The 16,925-nt window shown below is 44.4% G+C and overlaps 1 protein-coding gene across 2 annotated transcripts; it reads left to right on the top strand.

Annotated features, from left to right (window-relative positions):
- Positions 1 to 4,361: 4,361 nt before the first annotated feature.
- eva1ba (eva-1 homolog Ba (C. elegans)) lies at positions 4,362 to 16,761 on the top strand. Of its 2 annotated transcripts, XM_079746466.1 has the most exons (4): positions 4,362 to 4,532; positions 12,505 to 12,654; positions 14,361 to 14,449; positions 14,661 to 16,761. In XM_079746466.1, exons 3-4 carry the CDS (start codon positions 14,383 to 14,385, stop codon positions 15,101 to 15,103), a joined length of 510 nt encoding a protein of 169 aa, XP_079602592.1. In that variant the 5' UTR covers positions 4,362 to 4,532; positions 12,505 to 12,654; positions 14,361 to 14,382; the 3' UTR covers positions 15,104 to 16,761. The 2 variants fall into 2 exon arrangements, with proteins under 2 accessions (XP_079602592.1, XP_079602591.1); XM_079746465.1 differs by lacking the exon at positions 12,505 to 12,654.
- Positions 16,762 to 16,925: the final 164 nt, after the last annotated feature.

The raw sequence follows: 16,925 nt of genomic DNA on the forward strand, positions 1-16,925 counted from the left end.
GGTTGATTTGACTTCCCCAGCTGGCTGTTAAGAAACCTTTATCACCCTCCCTGTCTGCAGGGAGGGCCCCACCTGAAGACAGAGATACCGGCCCTGCCTGGATCTACCTGTCAGAGGTCTTTAATGAGTGCTTCTTTACCACCAGAGGTTTAGGACTTGACGGAACATGAAGAAGTTTCTCCTCTTACGCCCCCTGTTCTGATTCATGCCCTAGAGTTAACGGGTAGTGATTTAGAAGACTACACTTTCATCTGAAAACACTTACAACTCAGACTGAGTAAAAGCAAATCATACAAGCAATATTGGAGTAGCTACGAAAATAATGGTTCTACTGCAATACCTACGTCAGAAAAAAACATGAATTGAAAATGTTGTAGTTAATTCTTCCAAGGATGAAGAGGAATGGAAGCAACATGTTTGGGACAGATGTTCATCATAATTATAGTGATAATGGCAATAATTGTACTGCCTTACACTCAGCTGGTGAACTCCTGACCACAAACATCCTGCAAATGGACAACCTAACTGTCTTTCTTCTTCTCTGCCATATTCAATGTGATCCCTAATAGCCCTCCTTCTGTGCTGTTCTATGTCGTTTACAGTAGGTTTTAGCGTTTGGTGCTGCGGTCTTGGCCGGGTACTTCTTGTACAATAGCTGTTCAATCTTAACAAGACTAACGGGATTCAATAAAGGCTCAATAAAAAATAGATTGTCTATTTCTTCTATAGAATAATTTGAGACAAAGCCTGGCGTGATGAAACGATGGGCGCTAACTCTGGGATTAGTCTCATTGGAGGGGGATCACTCGTTTGTTTCCGAACGTTCTGTAAAGCGTGAAGGTTGTGTGTGTCCGAGTGTGTGTTTCTGAGTGTGTGTGTCTAAGTGTATGAGTATTTAAAAATGTCTGTATCTATGTGTATGCATGTGTGTGCACACTTGTGTGTGTCTGTATGTGTGTGTATGTGTGTGTGTGGTTGTGTGTGTATGTGGGTGAGTCTGAAAGTATGTGTGCGTGTGCGTGTGTCTGTGTGTGTGTATCTTGAAGTGTGTGTGTGTGTGTGTGTGTGTGTGTGTGTGTTTGTGTGTGTGTGTGTGTGTGTGTGTGTGTGTGTGTGTGTTTGTGTGGTTGTGTGTGTTTGTGAGTGAGTTTGAAAGTATGTGTGCGTGAGTGTTCGCCCACACAGGTCCACCCTCTTACCTGAGTGTGTGTGTTAAAAAAATCTCAGGGTTTCTGGGCTCTGGTTTGCTGGCTAGTGGTAGCATGTAGCCTCACGCGACCCCAGCTAACAGTTTACTGGGCTAGTTCTGTCTTGTCCATATTAGGCACACAAACAGACAGAGACACACTGCACACACACACACACACACACACACACACACACACACACACACACACACACACACACACACACACACACACACACACACACACACACACACACACACACACACACACACACACACACACACACACATCCTGGTGTTCCGGTCCTGCAGTTGGGTCCTGGTGTTCCGGTCCTGGTGTTCAGTCCTGCTGTTTGGTCCTGGTGTTCCGGTCCTGGTGTTCAGTCCTGGTGTTCCGGTCCTGGTGCACCGGTCCTGGTGTCTGGTCCTGGTGTTCGGTCCTGGTATTCCAGTCCAGTGTTGGGTCCTTGTGTACCGGGCCTTGTGTTCCAGTCCAGTGTTTGGTAACCTCTGTTGCCTATTTCATGTTTTCCCCCCCATCCTTTCTGTCATTTGGAGAACAGCCAGGGGAGATTGTGCTCCTGCTCTCGCTCACCAATTATCTTAACGAGAATTAGAGGAGAATTCGGTGGAGCAACCAATATCAGGGTTCATACCAAGGCAACACAAACAGACGTCAATACAATGACATCGCACAAGTACGATACATATATATATATATAGATGGTTTTAATATTCACTAGGTTAAACAACCTAGTGAGAACCAAACTCCAACATGTCTTGCTTTCCATGAAGTAAATATATTGACAATGTGGTATTCATTTAGGATGGTATCAGAAAGAATTACGTCATGGTGGATTTACATGGTTTTCCTTTGGACACAGAGCAAAGGGCGATTGGGTGGGAGCCATGATCTGAGCAGCCAATTGATGAAGGGGACTCCACCCAAACATCTCTCCATTTGAATCCAGCTGAATCAGAATCCATCGGGGGATTCAGTCCCAGGCCTCGTCAGGGTCGTGCATTCGCGTGGAGCGAGATGGTTGACGAGTGACGTATGTGTTCCTCCCATCCCTCCGCAGGGTCCACTGCTAAAACCATCATCACCCCCCCCCCCCCCCCCCCCCCCCCCCCATCCCCCACACACAACCCCCCCTAAGTCGAGAACCAACACCAACCCGATGACCCAGAGAACGTTGCGTGTTCAATATCCATTTCTCAACCAACAACGATTTAATTCCTTTTATTAGTTCATCCCTCTCTCGGTTTTCCTCCTGGGAAGATCGTGGGCGAGGGCAACGGGAAGAATCGTCTGTCCGAGCCAATCGTATGGCTTTAATAAAGCTAGCATCGTGGCCCCGGAGATTGCAAGCCAATGCAAGCTAACTCTGCTCCTAGAGGGGGAAGGAAAGCAGAGGTGGGGAAAACCTGTTGGATGGAAACAACATGGATCCTAAAACCTCGCGAGCACAAGTGGGATAGTGAAACGCTCTGTACACGGCTGCACAGGTTGACACGCATCCTACAAACACATCTTAAACACAGGGTTTAACACAGGACTTAGATACCCCCCAGGACATAGATCCTCCAGAGGACGGTCTCACATGCACTACACATCATACACATGCACATACACATTGACACACCCTACACATTGCATGAACAAGAGTGACCCCGCTGCATCATCATGATCAGACCATGGCTCATGTTGAGCAAAATAATATTTCAGCACAACAAAATGTATTCATACTTTTTCTAAGGATTACGCTACTCCTAGGTGTATACATTATCATTTTGTATTTTTCCAATAAATTTGTAATGGGAAAATTACTTCACCAGCACTTGGTTAGATAAGTGTGTATGATAAACACAGGAAACAAAGTATTTTAACCAACCAAATGAATGACACAACATACAGAATACGACTCAAAACGGAGATAAACAACATTTAATCGTGTTATAGAAGCCTGTGACTGCTAATCTTGCTCCCGACTGTTAACAATTAACAGTTTCTCTCACCAGAGAGAAAATGACATGTTTACTGCGTTCTGTGAAGATACTGTTCCCCAAATACCCCGGAACGTATGATTACGCCTCACTGTGTATTTCGGTAGTGAAATAATAACGTCCTACCATGGTTACTTCTGATTACAGTCCCAGTTTCAATCCAGGATAGACAATAACACACACACACACACACACACACACACACACACACACACACACACACACACACACACACACACACACAACGTATCCTTGTAGGATGTCAAAGGAATTTGGGAGTAGGGGTAGAAAAACATGTAGTACTGCAGTTATTATGCTATCTTTAGTAAAACATGGAGTACTGTTTTTTGAACCTTCTTTTATTCATTGTCATTAAGATTGGTGCTTGCAAACACAGATCTTATATATAGATACGATCTACTAGAATGCACACAGTTATACTTAGCATCGCAGAACTAATTATGGTTAGTTCAGTACTAGTTTAGCCCAGAAGATGACTCATGTTTTAACACTAGTTTAGTAATAGTTTAGTACTTAGTCGTGGTTTATTACTTGTTTATTACTGGTTTAAAGTCATTGTTTGTTACTTGTTTAGTAATAGTTTAGTCCTGGTTAAGTACTTGTTTATTACTAGTTTAGTAATTTTTTTTACTTGTTTAGTACTAGTTTAGTACAAGGTGCAGCTTGGAGCTTGGTGTTTTTGTGTTTGTTGTCAGGATGGAAAGTGCTGCTCACTGCTGAGCTAACACGGTTGGCCAGGAGTGCCTGGTTTCCCTGGCAACGGAAGAGTGGAGGAAGGAGAAGGAGAGGAGAGGGGGAGAGAGGAGAGGGTAGGGGAGAGTGGGGGAGGAGAGGAGGAAGGGAGGCTCTCTATTTCACCCCCCCCCCCCCCCATCAATCCCGCCCCCTTTTTACGCTGTTCCTTTTTTCCATCTGAGAGGAGAGAAAGAGAGAGAGAGCGAGACAGAGGGACTGAGAGAGGGAAACAGAGAGAGAGGGGTCGAGACTAAGAGAGAGGGAGGGAATTAGGGAGAGAGAGAGAGAGAGACTCTGTGACTCAGTTTCCAACTCTGAGGGGAGGTAACAACCTCTCTCGCACACACTCTCTCCCTGCAGTCAAACACACTCCTCGCGCCCTCTCGCATACACACACTCTCCCTGCAGTCACACTAAACCCCTCCTCCTCTCTCACACACAGTCTCTGTGTAGCTCTCCAACTTGTAGGTTGCAGGACTTTAGGGCTGTAGGGTTGTGGGTCGTGGATCAGCCGGTCTTGTTTCCCCCGGTTTGCAGGGAGAGACCCAAGTCGTCTCTTTGGACTTCATGACCTCACTACCTGGTGAGTTGCATGTTAGCGCATGGATTGCCGACTGTGTGTGTGTGTGTGTGTGTGTGTGTGTGTGTGTGTGTGTGTGTGTGTGTGTGTGTGTGTGTGTGTGTGTGTGTCTGTGTGTGTGTGTGTGTGCGTGTGTGTGTGTGTGTTTTAGACACGTGTGATTTTTAGATTTTTAGATGTGCACGTTTTGGATGTGTGTCTGTGTGTGTGTGTGTGTGTGTGTGTGTGTGTGTGTGTGTGTGTGTGTGTGTGGGTGTGTGTGTGTGTGTGTTTTAGCCATATGTCTGGGTGTTTTTAAAACAAATCATGTTAGACATGAGTGCACACGCTTTACTGTGTGTTTGAATGGAGCTGGATGTTTGGATGTGGAGGATGCATGGTGGAAGTCTCACTATACATAACTTAGTAGTCACTACATTTTAAAATCATACCATGGTTTCCTGCTTGATGACTTACATACCCTACATTAACTTTTGGTTATTTAAATGATTTTATCAAAAGGGACTTTCAGTGACTATATGTAGCAATATGAGTAGAGTATGTCAGTATAAGCTGTATAAAGGGAGGTCATGGGAAATGTTATGAAAAAAAATGTTATTCAGAATTACCCGTGTAGTGTGTTGAATAAGATGTGTACTATGCAGTAAAACCATCCTTCGTATACAATTGCTAAATGTCAAAATGTAAAAAGAAAAAGACGATGTATATGCATGCAGAGTAGTATTAAGTAGTAGATGGGGCGTAGTAAAAGGGAATACATGAAGTATGGAGCTTCATGCTATGCAGGAATATTATTTTTGAGTATTCTGAGGGTTTCTTTAACGGCAGTATACCTACGTTATCACTGAAATTAAACATTAAAATCAGTTCAGTGTGTTTGTGTTGAGAGAAGCTCTTCCCTTTTCCTCAAAGAGCCGAGTTCTCTTCCTCAAAGAGCAGAATCCTCTTTTAGAGAGAGAGAGAGAGAGAGAGAGAAAGAGAGAGCGAGAGCTCTGTATATCTGTCCCTGGCGTGACAATGGTATCATCATCTGATCTTCACCACACGTCCTCGCAAGACAAACACCCTGAAGCTTCCGGTCTGCACATCACACACTGTTCACCTGTGCTCACACATATCCCTCTAACACACTGTTTATACACCTGCTGATACACATATACCTCTAACACACTGTTTATACACCTGCTGATACACATATACCTCTAACACACTGTTTATATACCTTCTCTAACACATATACCTCTAACACAATATTTATATACCTTCTCTAACACATATACCTCTAATATACTGTTTATGTAACTGCTCTGACACACGGTTTGTATACCTGCTCTAACATACTGCTTATACAGCCCATACACACATACATATGTTACATGCTGTTGTTATACCTTGCTGTTATACAACATACCACTCAGCCTGTATGTACCCCTAACACACTGGAACTTAAAGAGAGTGTTACACGCTGTATGGTTAGAGACAGGGAGGCTTGAGGGCAAATGACAACAGGAAAGGAGAAAACTGTAGCGGGACAATGTGATGTTCACACACGCGCGCACACACTCTTATCCAACATTAATCCACACATACGCATGAATAAGCATCATTCAACTGGGACTGCCTCTGAAACTCTCTCTCTCTCTCAACCTTTCAGAAATTCACATGCTCAGAAACATACACACTGCTTTCCAAACACACAAACAAGCATGTTAAAATATAGGGGAATTTAGCCCTGTTGAGTTCCCCTATCTATAGCTCTCTCTCTCTCTCTCTCTCTCTCTCTCTCTCTCTCTCTCTCTCTCTCTCTCTCTCTCTCTCTCTCTCTCTCTCTCTCTCTCTCTCTCTCTCCCTCTATTGTCTCTTATCAGTGTAGAGAGGGTGGATGTGGGGTCTCTCTGGTTGAGGGTTAGGCCCAGCCTGTGAGTCCCAAAGCCCATCAGATAAGCTCCAACGAGGGCTAAGTGTTAACGCTAAGGGGCCTGGGGGATGTTTGGGGACGTTTGACTTGTGTGTGACCTCTCTTGCTCTCCTCCTATCCTTTCATCTGACCTCCTCGTCTCCTATGTCTCCTTCCTCCTTCTCTCCTATAACCTTGGTCTCAGTGGGAGGCTTGTTAACCTGTCTGCTAGAACCAGAGGTCAGAGGTCAACCCCTGACATGTCTGATCTGTCATGGTGCCTCTCTCCATATGGAGGTGATGCAGTACAAGGGAACAGGAACTCAAGCATGACCACACGCTGCAGAAGGCACGAAAGGGTCACAACTATGCCTCATTGTAGACGTTTATTGATTAAGATTGATGTAAAATTCAGCGTTTAAGCTTTCATAACCCTACTGCGTTTTATTTCCCCTTAAAATGCAAAATTTTAGTGGTTAAAAAATGCAAATCACAGTTCTTTCATGAGGGCTAACACACCATAAAGACTGTGTTTTTTGACAAATTAAAACACTGATGCTGATTCAGCCCATATTATGAGATATAACTACAAGGAATTAGATAGTGATGAAAAAATACTGAATTGGCACATTTTACACATTTGACTTAAAATGCAGTGTTATGGAAGCATAAACTCCAAATTTGAAATCGATGTAAATCAATACACATCTACAACGAGTATGTGTGACCATTTTGGGCTTCCATAGCATGCACGCATACACACACCACTACAAACAAACACACTCACACACACACACACACACACACACACACACACACACACACACACACACACACACATTTAATCAAAATATTTATTTGAAAGATATCATATATAAGTATATATAATTAAGGAATAGTTTATGGCAACGTTGCTCAGGGATGCCTACAGGTAAAAGGCAAACATGGGGGATGGAAGCCAGACCTTTAGGTTGGGAGTCAAACCCCTAACCTCTAGATAACCCTGCCCTCCCTGTCCGGGTCGGGCCTGGTTCTGCTCCAGACATGAAGGCCCCTGAGAGCAGGGCCCATAAGGGGCCCACTGCTGATGATCGCCAGTTCACGAGTTTGATTCCCGCTGTGTGAAGTTAACATGTTCTCCTCGTGTTTCCATAATGAGCTCCAGATAGCATGGAGCAATGGCTAAGGGTGTGCGTGTGTGTGTGTGTGTGTGTGTGTGTGTGTGTGTGTGTGTGTGTGTGTGCATAATAGAGTAGAAAATATGAAGCCTCTTTATGTAAACCTGTTGGTTCTCCCTCCCTTCCCTCTCTGTCTTACACACGTTTACACACATAAACACAAGCACAGAAGCACTAAGCACATGCACAAACCAACTACTCCAGCGTGTCAAGAAAATAAAAATCCAATAGAACCAGGACCTCTAAATCTAAAAGCGTATACACAAGTTCACAGCTGTCTGTAAACGTGCTGAATGGGGAGACTCCTACACCTACACACGCACTGTCAGCAGTCAGGCATGCACACACACACCCACTCTCACCGCAAACTCAGCCATGTATACACAGGATACACACACACACATGCACACACTGAATAAACCAGGGGGTAAATACAGGCGGGCGTACACAGGAGGCCTCAGCTTTTGGGACATCCCTGGTAACTATGATGATTGTGATGATGAAGTCAGCATAAGGCTGTGGAACATCTCGTCTAGATTTACACACTAATTCACCCTGTCCCTGTCTCCCATCTCACTCCCACATCTGCTCTCCATTAACCACTTGCAATAGCCTACACCTCCTCTGTCTCCTCCTTTGACATTACCCACAATGCACCATGCACCACAGGACACACTGGCTCTGTTCCTATCTGCAGGGACTCCAGCTTTCCAAACATCATGTATTTAATACTTATCTATATTTGGGTTGCAGGTCATACCATGGCTCTGTCTGTGTTGGACCGCAGGGGAGCGCAGAGTTGGAGGCACTGATTAATTTAACTTTCTTTTCAAATATGTATCGGAGCTTGATTTTGAATTTTCCTTTGTTTTCCTCTTTTCCCTGAACGTCTGCCAGACAGCTGGTGTGTATTCACCCGGACAAACTGGATGCTGCCTTCAACCAGATACCAAGCACTGCAAAACCCACCAAAAATAAGCCACAAGGCAATAGTCTGCATTGTAGAACCAAAATAACCAAGCATGTAAGAAGTGAACAAAAGACAACATTCAACATTTAGTTATTGTTTGAAAGTTATTTCAATAATTCCCTCAGCATCATCTGAATGGCCTTGAGCTGAATATTATTCAGAAATTAAACAGTGCCTGCAATAAAACATTAAGGGTGGTTAAAAGTTGAGAATGGAGGAGAACGTGTATAGCTCTCGAGACAGTACACACAATGCCTCCTATTGTACATCTGAAACACTTTCAGACTCAGATCTTAAACACATTCAACAACGCATGACTTAATTTCTGGTTTGGGGACGCTGGCCTCATGTGATCAACTCTGATGACCTTCAACAACAAGGATCTGTGTTTGAGATGCTTTATATGGTTATAAACATTATATAAGGAAACATGTAGGAAACAAAAACAATACTTCAATCTCAGTTTTCAACCTTAATGCAGTCATAATAATTGCCAATGAAACTTTCTTTCCGAACTGTAAACACTTTAATATCCGGCATGATTAAAACGTGTGTGCCAGACCACGCGTGCGTCATGGTATGTGTGTATTTCCAAAGCCGGGTAAATAGTTTTTATGGCAACTGTATTGAAAAATAACGATGTATCCAGAGTATATTGGCAGATTAAGCCCTAGATAAGCACTGAGCCTGGTGGACAAACAGACACAGTTCAGGCTAAATTAAACTTTGAAAGTATTTGATGATCGTTTCTTTCTCTTTTGGACTGGTTCAGGCCTGGTGTCGAGTTAACCTGTTGGGCCGTGCATCTATACGCTGATGACAAGCACATGTCTGTGAGTCTTTCAAGCCCAACAAGGCCTTCTCCATTAGAACCTGGCATGCCTTGACCAAGGCCCAACAGCACTTCAGCTTAACATAGTTGGAGCTCCTGTCAGAGGCAACTGGGGAGACATATTTTACTTTCTCTAAATCAGTACACCCTAAGGAGGGTCCCAAATGCCAGGGAAAGTGAGACGTGTGTGAAGGGAGAGAGTACCTTTCACTAAACGCTTTAACAGACACCTTGACCAAGGAGTGTGGTTTTGAAAGGTGTCGATGTTAATTGCATGGAAACGTTGGCGAGTGCTGGACACCTCTGTGGTTTCAGCAAGAACGAACAAGGTCAGGTTTATTACTGAATCACTTGATGCCCAGAAGCATTCCTTGGAGAGAAAACCTTGCAACAGTCTGTTGATTGGATGAGAAGTATATGTTTAACTCTAAGTAGAAACCCTTTGACGGAAAATATGGGCAGGAAGACCAGTGCAAAAGATCTGCATTTCCTGTGTATGGCGTTCCGTAGGAGGTGATGAGCACCTTGGGAAAAGCCATTACCCTTTAATCAGCTACCAAGATAAGGGCAGAACAAGACTGAGACATAAGGAGAAAGAGAAAACCCAGCCAAGGAGCTGTGGGGTAATGTGGTTTATTTATCCTAGAGGATCATGTGATGCTGAAGTGGTTACACAGATTAGTTGATCTGTTTCCTCGGGTCATTAAAGACACATCTAACAGCTCAGAAATCAAAGGAGGAAATTTAAGAATATTTAAATGAAAGATGACATTGGCAAAGTTAATGAACTAAACAAATCAGTGTTAAAGACCCCCTTCATCAGGGCTTTTATGGGGGTATGTGCAGGAAAACAATGAAATGCGGTGAAACTAAAGATCTGGCCCATTTTCCCTTCAACCAAGCTGCCTGCCAAGAATTTTTGCGTAGGAAGAAAAGTTCAAGGAATCAAAAATATTCTCTTCCCTGTGCAGTGCGATGTGGGCCCTTATAACTAAGACACAAGTCTGACTTTCTGTTTGTGCAGGACATTTTTTTGATTGTTGGATTTAAAATAGCACCTGAATAAACTCCACACATGGGTCAGGACTTTTTTCTTCACAGACCCCTGGGTTGTTCGGTCTGTTTCTTCGCTGGTGAACCACCAGTTTGCAGAAGGGCCTCGGCGGTGGCCAGCTAACCCCCGTTCGAGCACGGTTGCGGTCAACAGCACCTCAATCATCCTGTCTTCTAGATAACAGCCCGGTAGTGGGTAGACAATGGAGATGTTTCTATCCTTAGCCCAGAAGTGGTTTGTTGTCCGGACGTCTGAGGAAAGAGGCATTTGGTTCGAGGAAGGAAGGTCTTCATGGCGATAGCAGATGAAATGTCAGAAGATCGTTTGGTTTGGGGTAGTTGGTTTTCTTCTACGTCACGTCTGTCCTTCCAAACCAAACAATACAGAAATAGCCTGACCTCTTTCAAGGGGGCATGTGACAACATTCAGTGTTTATCTCTGTAGCTGTGGAATAAGAAGTTCCCTCTGTGACTGACTGCAGAAGTTTATCTGGTCTTGTTCTTATCAGCTAAGCTTTTTCACGTCAGTCATGATGTAGTTCAAGACATAGATTAGAAAACCGAGATCATGTCATTAAATTAAAGGTTTTTTTATATGGGCCATTGGAAACCAACGACAAGGAATAGGAATGTGTGGACCTCAGATTGACGAAAGGTGGGTTAGACATTTTTTCAGTCAAAGAACTAACTGTTCATTTGAGAGAAATCTGGACAAGGCGGGATAGTGTGGAAATTTGACAGATGACTTGAAATGTTTTTCCAACTGTGACAACACTGTGTTCTCCATATTTCACCTTAAGATGACAAATGACTTAAAGAGTGAAGGATTAGCATATAATACTTCCTATTGAATGAATGGGCATAACTTAGATGGGCTTGGCCTGAACAAAGAGTGTTTTGTTTAAGAGTGTATTTTGATTTAGAATACAATATGTAATACAATGACAGAACAAACAGAGTCTGTTTTCACGTGACCCACTGCTACATTAATCAGGGCTGTTTTTCATTCTAGATATTTACCAACCATTTTATTGTAAAACTTTGAGCTTGGAAAAGGGTCACATCTGCAACTTGAAAAGCTAATTTGGGTCAACGTGACGTTTTAGTCATGGCGCCCTGCAAGGGGGGGTGGATGTCTGTTAATCATTTCACTCTTGTGGCAAAAATAAAACACAGCACAACAATAGAGGCAGGGTAAGACTAACCCCAACTGCTCTCCTTGTCGTAACCGTCTGTCAACAAATACAAGGGTAGTGACAGGCTAGAGGTCACTGCATTCCAGTGAGGTGACCTTGGTCGAGGGAAAAGCGGAGTCACTCAAGACTTTTACTTTGTTACCCCAGAGAGGAACGCTAAACAGCTCGTTGGAAGGCAGGTGTGAATCACCAAATAGCTTCCAGGAACATGGAGGGTTGTGGCTGGGGGGCTAGGGGGGCTTGTCCGGTATTTAAGCAGGAAGGCAAAGTTGCTGGGAGGGATTGACCTGGAGATGGTTGTTGTGTAGACAGCTTCTGTCCCTGGCCCACAAGGCATAGAGTCAAACAATGATCAGTCGGCCAGACAGTCAGCCTGAAAGGTCAGGCAGTGCAGCGCACTGAGGATCAACCCAAAGCCCAGACAGATCAGAATCTGTCATGGGCAGCAGAGAGGGGATCTATTGAACCAACCGAAATACAGCTAGCGTTAGCAGACCTTTTACATTTTGTTATCATTTTAATATAATTCTTCTGTCTCTCCACTTTTATGTGATCTTCTACTGAACACATCTCCAAAGTCGACTTCATATGTTTGTATGCATTTTATTTTGTACATATTACATTTTATTTGCAGCTCTGTATCTAGGCCTATGTATTTTACTCCACATCCATTCAGATCGAGTTGTACAAATACAAGATCAACTGCTTATCGCTAGCTGTATCTTGTATCCCATGGTAACAGAATGAGCCCCGTCACTGTGTGCTTTGCAAACGCAACGCCTGGGTAGGTTTTGGTGTAATGAAGCTTGACGAGTGTGTGTGTGGATGCGTGTTTGCTCTCTGCTTTAGGGTGTTCAAACGAACAGGGGAGCAAAGATCACAAGCATCGATCCAGAGAGAGAGAGAGAGAGAGAGAGAGAGAGAGAGAGAGCACGAGAGAGAGACCTCCAACTTTTCCTCACTATGAGCTGGAACTAAAAGACAGAGCTTCAGTTTGAGGTGAGTTCCTCTAGATCTTTACTGCTTCATCTGCACTCTGCTCAGACCTTCCCCAGGAGGACCAGAGAGGCATTTAAAACTCTACAAGCTACATGTGGTCTCCATGTGTCCCCATATCAACACATAAACAGGATGATTGCAGCATTCTTCGTGGAGACGACAGCATTGAACATCAGCCAGGTTGTGACTGGCTGCCATTTTGCGCTAAACGAAGATACACACAGGGTGCAGGGTCAGGGTTCGGGTGATTTCAGGGAATCCATGTGATCTGTGCAAAAAAGTACATGTGGTTTGATTCAGGGGGAGACTGCTACAGGTTAAACGGCTCACAGACTCATTGTCTTTTCATATCTCAGCTAAATGTTGCTGCTTGTTTTCCTTCAAAGGGCCGTAACCCAAAGCACATGTTGAACCTCCGGGAAACGGTTGATGATTCAATGAAACAGGACACATGGTGTGTAAGGGGTAGGGTAGTTAGGTTCCGGGGCAGGGTTGGGGTAAATTGAGGGTTGGATGGTAGAGTTGGATTAGGGTTCAGATAGGGGTAGAGCTAGGGCTAATGATGGGGGGCTGATCGATTGAGGGTTTAGGGTTTAAGGGTTAGGTCAATGGGTTAGAGGTTTTGTTGCAATAGAACCTACCCAAGAATGAGAAAAATGCACTCTTATCTTTTTTTGGTTGTTTGTTTAGAGTTAGAGCTAGGCTAATGGTAGGTTAAGGTTAAGGTTTGTTAAAGGGTATACCTGTTTGTTGTGCTTTCCTTTGCTCTCTGAATCCATCAACAGCTGCATCCTCGTACCCGAGTCCAGCGCTGTGATGTCATTAGGCCTGGAGGAAGGGAGGGGAGGGGTCAGGGGAACAATGACCACCAAAACCTAGAGTCAGCATAAACTGCTAGAGACTTGGGGGGGTGGTGTTACAATGCTCTATGTAACTCAGATAAACTCTGAGTGGAAACAGCTTGCGTCCCTCAGAAAGGAAATCAGCCATGAAGGAGGCCATCAACCAGGGGGGTTGTCCTCATAAATACACAACAGAAAAAAGAATCAACAACAACATTATCTGTTGTTTCTCTATCGTAGAGAAATAAAACAAGGATCTGTTGTATTACGCACGTGGGGAACCGGACAATATTGGGTGGGTGGTTTCTTGGGCGGGAAGTGTGAAATTTCCTCGGAATCCTGGAGGAGTCACAACCGGGGGGGGGGGGAAGAGACTCGTCTGGGAAGGCCAACAATAGCTTCTTTCAGAGTTGAGCTGATGTAGACCCACACCCACGTAAACCATGGAGGACTGGACTAGAGGGGAGCACAGACCAGAGGTTTTTTACTACAACTCTGGTGTAGACTGTTGGTCTACACCAGGAGAGAGCCAAAACCTTTCAAAGTGGGTCAGTTCCGGTTCAGAGTTGAGATCGGAGAGGTCAGGCAGCATGTGCCAGATGATCCCAGTGGAGGTGGGAACATTTTGATGATACAGAGGAGCGTTTGTTGGCTGGTGGTCTCGCTTCAAAGTTTCCATGCACCACCTCCTCCTCCTCCACCGCCACACGGAGGAGGAGGTGGGGGTTTGTTGGTCTGGAATATGAAACCAGGTGGTGGTCACTTAGAGGGTGTTCGCTCTCGAGGTATCTTGGTTTCCGCAAACCTCCAATATTAGGGTACTTTTGGCTTTGTCTGACCAAAACTAACGTTGATGTATGTCAGTCCCCAGGTGTGAAGACCAACCATGGACGTGAAGAGGAAGGAGATGGATCTGCTGAGCAACAGCATCGCCGCTTTCGCTCACATTAAAGGTCAGTGTGTGTTCCTGAGATACAACATGTGTTATGCCAGATCATGTTCAGAATTTCATCATAGTCAAAAGGTGCTGGGTTCGATCCCCAATGAAACTCCACCTGCTGGCCAAGATCCTTTTGCAAGCCCACACACTTGTCTTACTGTATACAATGTCCAACCCCTAACCGTCTGACCCCAGATGATATTTGGTGTGTCTCTTCTTCGCAGCAAACCCAGAGAGTTTTGGTCTTTACTTTGTGATCGGGGTGTGCTTTGGTCTGGTGCTGACGCTCTGTCTCCTGGTGATCCGGATCTCCTGCAAGCCTCGGATCGTTGTCCCACCCGCAACCCTCGAGAACAAGCGGCTGAAGGATGCCAGCCACGAAGACGAGGACGACAGCGACGATGACGACGACGACGAAGACGAGGTCATCGTGGCGATGACCCCTCCCCTCATCACTACCACCACCACCAGCACTGAGGTTCCTATCGGCAACCACCACCACAGCCAATTGGACGGTGCACCGAATGTTTTCACGTCGGCCGAGGAGCTGGAGCGAGCCCAGCGATTGGAGGAGAGGGAGCGAATCATCCGGGAGATCTGGAGGAATGGCCAACCAGATATTCTGGGGACAGGAGCAGGAACTATTGGACGTGTGCACTACTACTAAATACACTGTTATCGGTGCTACAGGTCTGACAGAGGACCATGAAGACTAGAAGACCCCTGTCCTGACCCACAAGACACACACTACCACAGCACAATGAGCGTGCACGTTTGAAAATGCACATGAGTCCATGTTGGGCTCTCTCCTGGTTCTGATCTGCAGACATTTTGAACCCTTTGTAAAGAAGTGAAGTGAGCTGGGTCAACATAAAATCCAACTCCTTTATATTAACTCTGGGATCCACTTGATAAAGCAGAGGTCTTTAACTGACACGTGACAAACGGTGTAATGTTGCCCTTCAAGTGTACGGTGGCCATCTTGAGGCCTTCTTCCCAAGACACATTCCCGCCATAACGGCAGAGTTGCAATATGAACCAAACCATTGTTTTAATAATCATCTGATGCATTAACGTCGCCTGGAGCTAAATGGGACCAAGCACAAAGTTCTTAAAGTTGATGTATTCAAAAATGATAATTCATAATGACCCACAGCAGACATAAGGATGAAGTATTTTACAAAAAATATATTTTTTTTAAAGATTATCGTTGAAATATTTAAAATGATGAATTTCAAAGTGTCAGTATAAATTGTATTTGAATTGGAATGAAACTAAACTCGAGAGGAAAAGAGAGAATTAAAGTATTAAACAGAATAGTATTCTCTATGCCGAACCTCAGGCTATTTCAACAGTATTTTAGAAGACACCAGGGAGAGGCTTGAGGACGAACCTTCAGCTTATATTTTCTTTTCATGGCTCCCAGGAGTGCTTTAAATCGTTGAGCAGATGCAGATTTCTAGAAACAGCCATTAACAAATAAAAATTGTTAAATGTTGGCGTTGCAACAGTAACAGTGGGCACGCCTTAAGGATCCCTAAAGACAGAGGATATAAATCGTGATGTCTGATGATCGGTATGGAAGTCATATCCTGTCCCGACCTGAGGAGAGCTATCAGTTACAGTACTTTGTGCACAGAGATAGACTTTCTTGATGAAATACACGTTTTGCATTCCATTTGATTACATGTTGCTCAGTGCTTTTGGCCACTGTCCTTCAAATAAGGAATGGGAGAAAAAATAAATGTATGACTTGTGTCCACATGTTTTGATTCTGCTGTTTCATGAACAATTCACCAACGCAAGCCACAATTGGTCCATCGTTGAGAGGAATCTTTTGTTAAATGACAAAAAATTCTAGACAAACATACAATGTGCTGATTAAACAGATCAGCTTGGGGCTGACGGCTCGGGTTTCTGACCTCACCATGTGGGGGTGTCTGTGTGTCCACGACTTCCTCCTTCCTGTCTAGTTAGCCAACACACTTTTGAGGAGGACAAGAGGGTTGAAGGTGGTTTGTTTGCAGGTGGTCTGCTGACTAGGAGGTAACTACAGGTTGCCATTTTAGCGATTAAGCATGAATAAACAGCACTCTCAACTTCACAAATATTTCCACAGGGAGGCGAAACCGACTCGTACAAACTCTGGAAACAGGACTACAGTGTCTCTATTCAGAATGTGGGAAATGTATCCTCAAACAAACATCCAAGATGAGGGCAAACTATAATTTATGGTTCCCCGGCTGATCCTAGAAAACCCTGCATCATAAATAACTACAGAGGCATTCACCGAGCTTCACTGTAATCGCCTGTGTTTGCTAAACAGAGCACTCCCACAGCAAAGAGCCATGACAGCCAGCTCCACAGCCTAAACCAAGGACCTTATCCCTACCATCGGCAATGTGCTATTTTATACTATTTTTCAATCATATGAACAATCCCTGCGGTAGAAGAAATACTATTATTTTTTATAGTCAAGTGTGTACAAT

Source organism: Pollachius pollachius (genome assembly GCF_949987615.1).
Source record: "Pollachius pollachius genome assembly, chromosome: 1".
NCBI classification, from domain to species: domain Eukaryota; kingdom Metazoa; phylum Chordata; class Actinopteri; order Gadiformes; family Gadidae; genus Pollachius; species Pollachius pollachius.

Excerpts from the sequence above, each read along its gene's own strand:
- eva1ba (XM_079746466.1), top strand. The coding sequence starts at position 14,383 with ATGGACGTGAAGAGGAAGGAGATGGATCTGCTGAGCAACAGCATCGCC. Across the intron at positions 14,450-14,660 it reads CGCTTTCGCTCACATTAAAG|CAAACCCAGAGAGTTTTGGT; the intron begins GTCAGTGTGTGT and ends TCTTCTTCGCAG.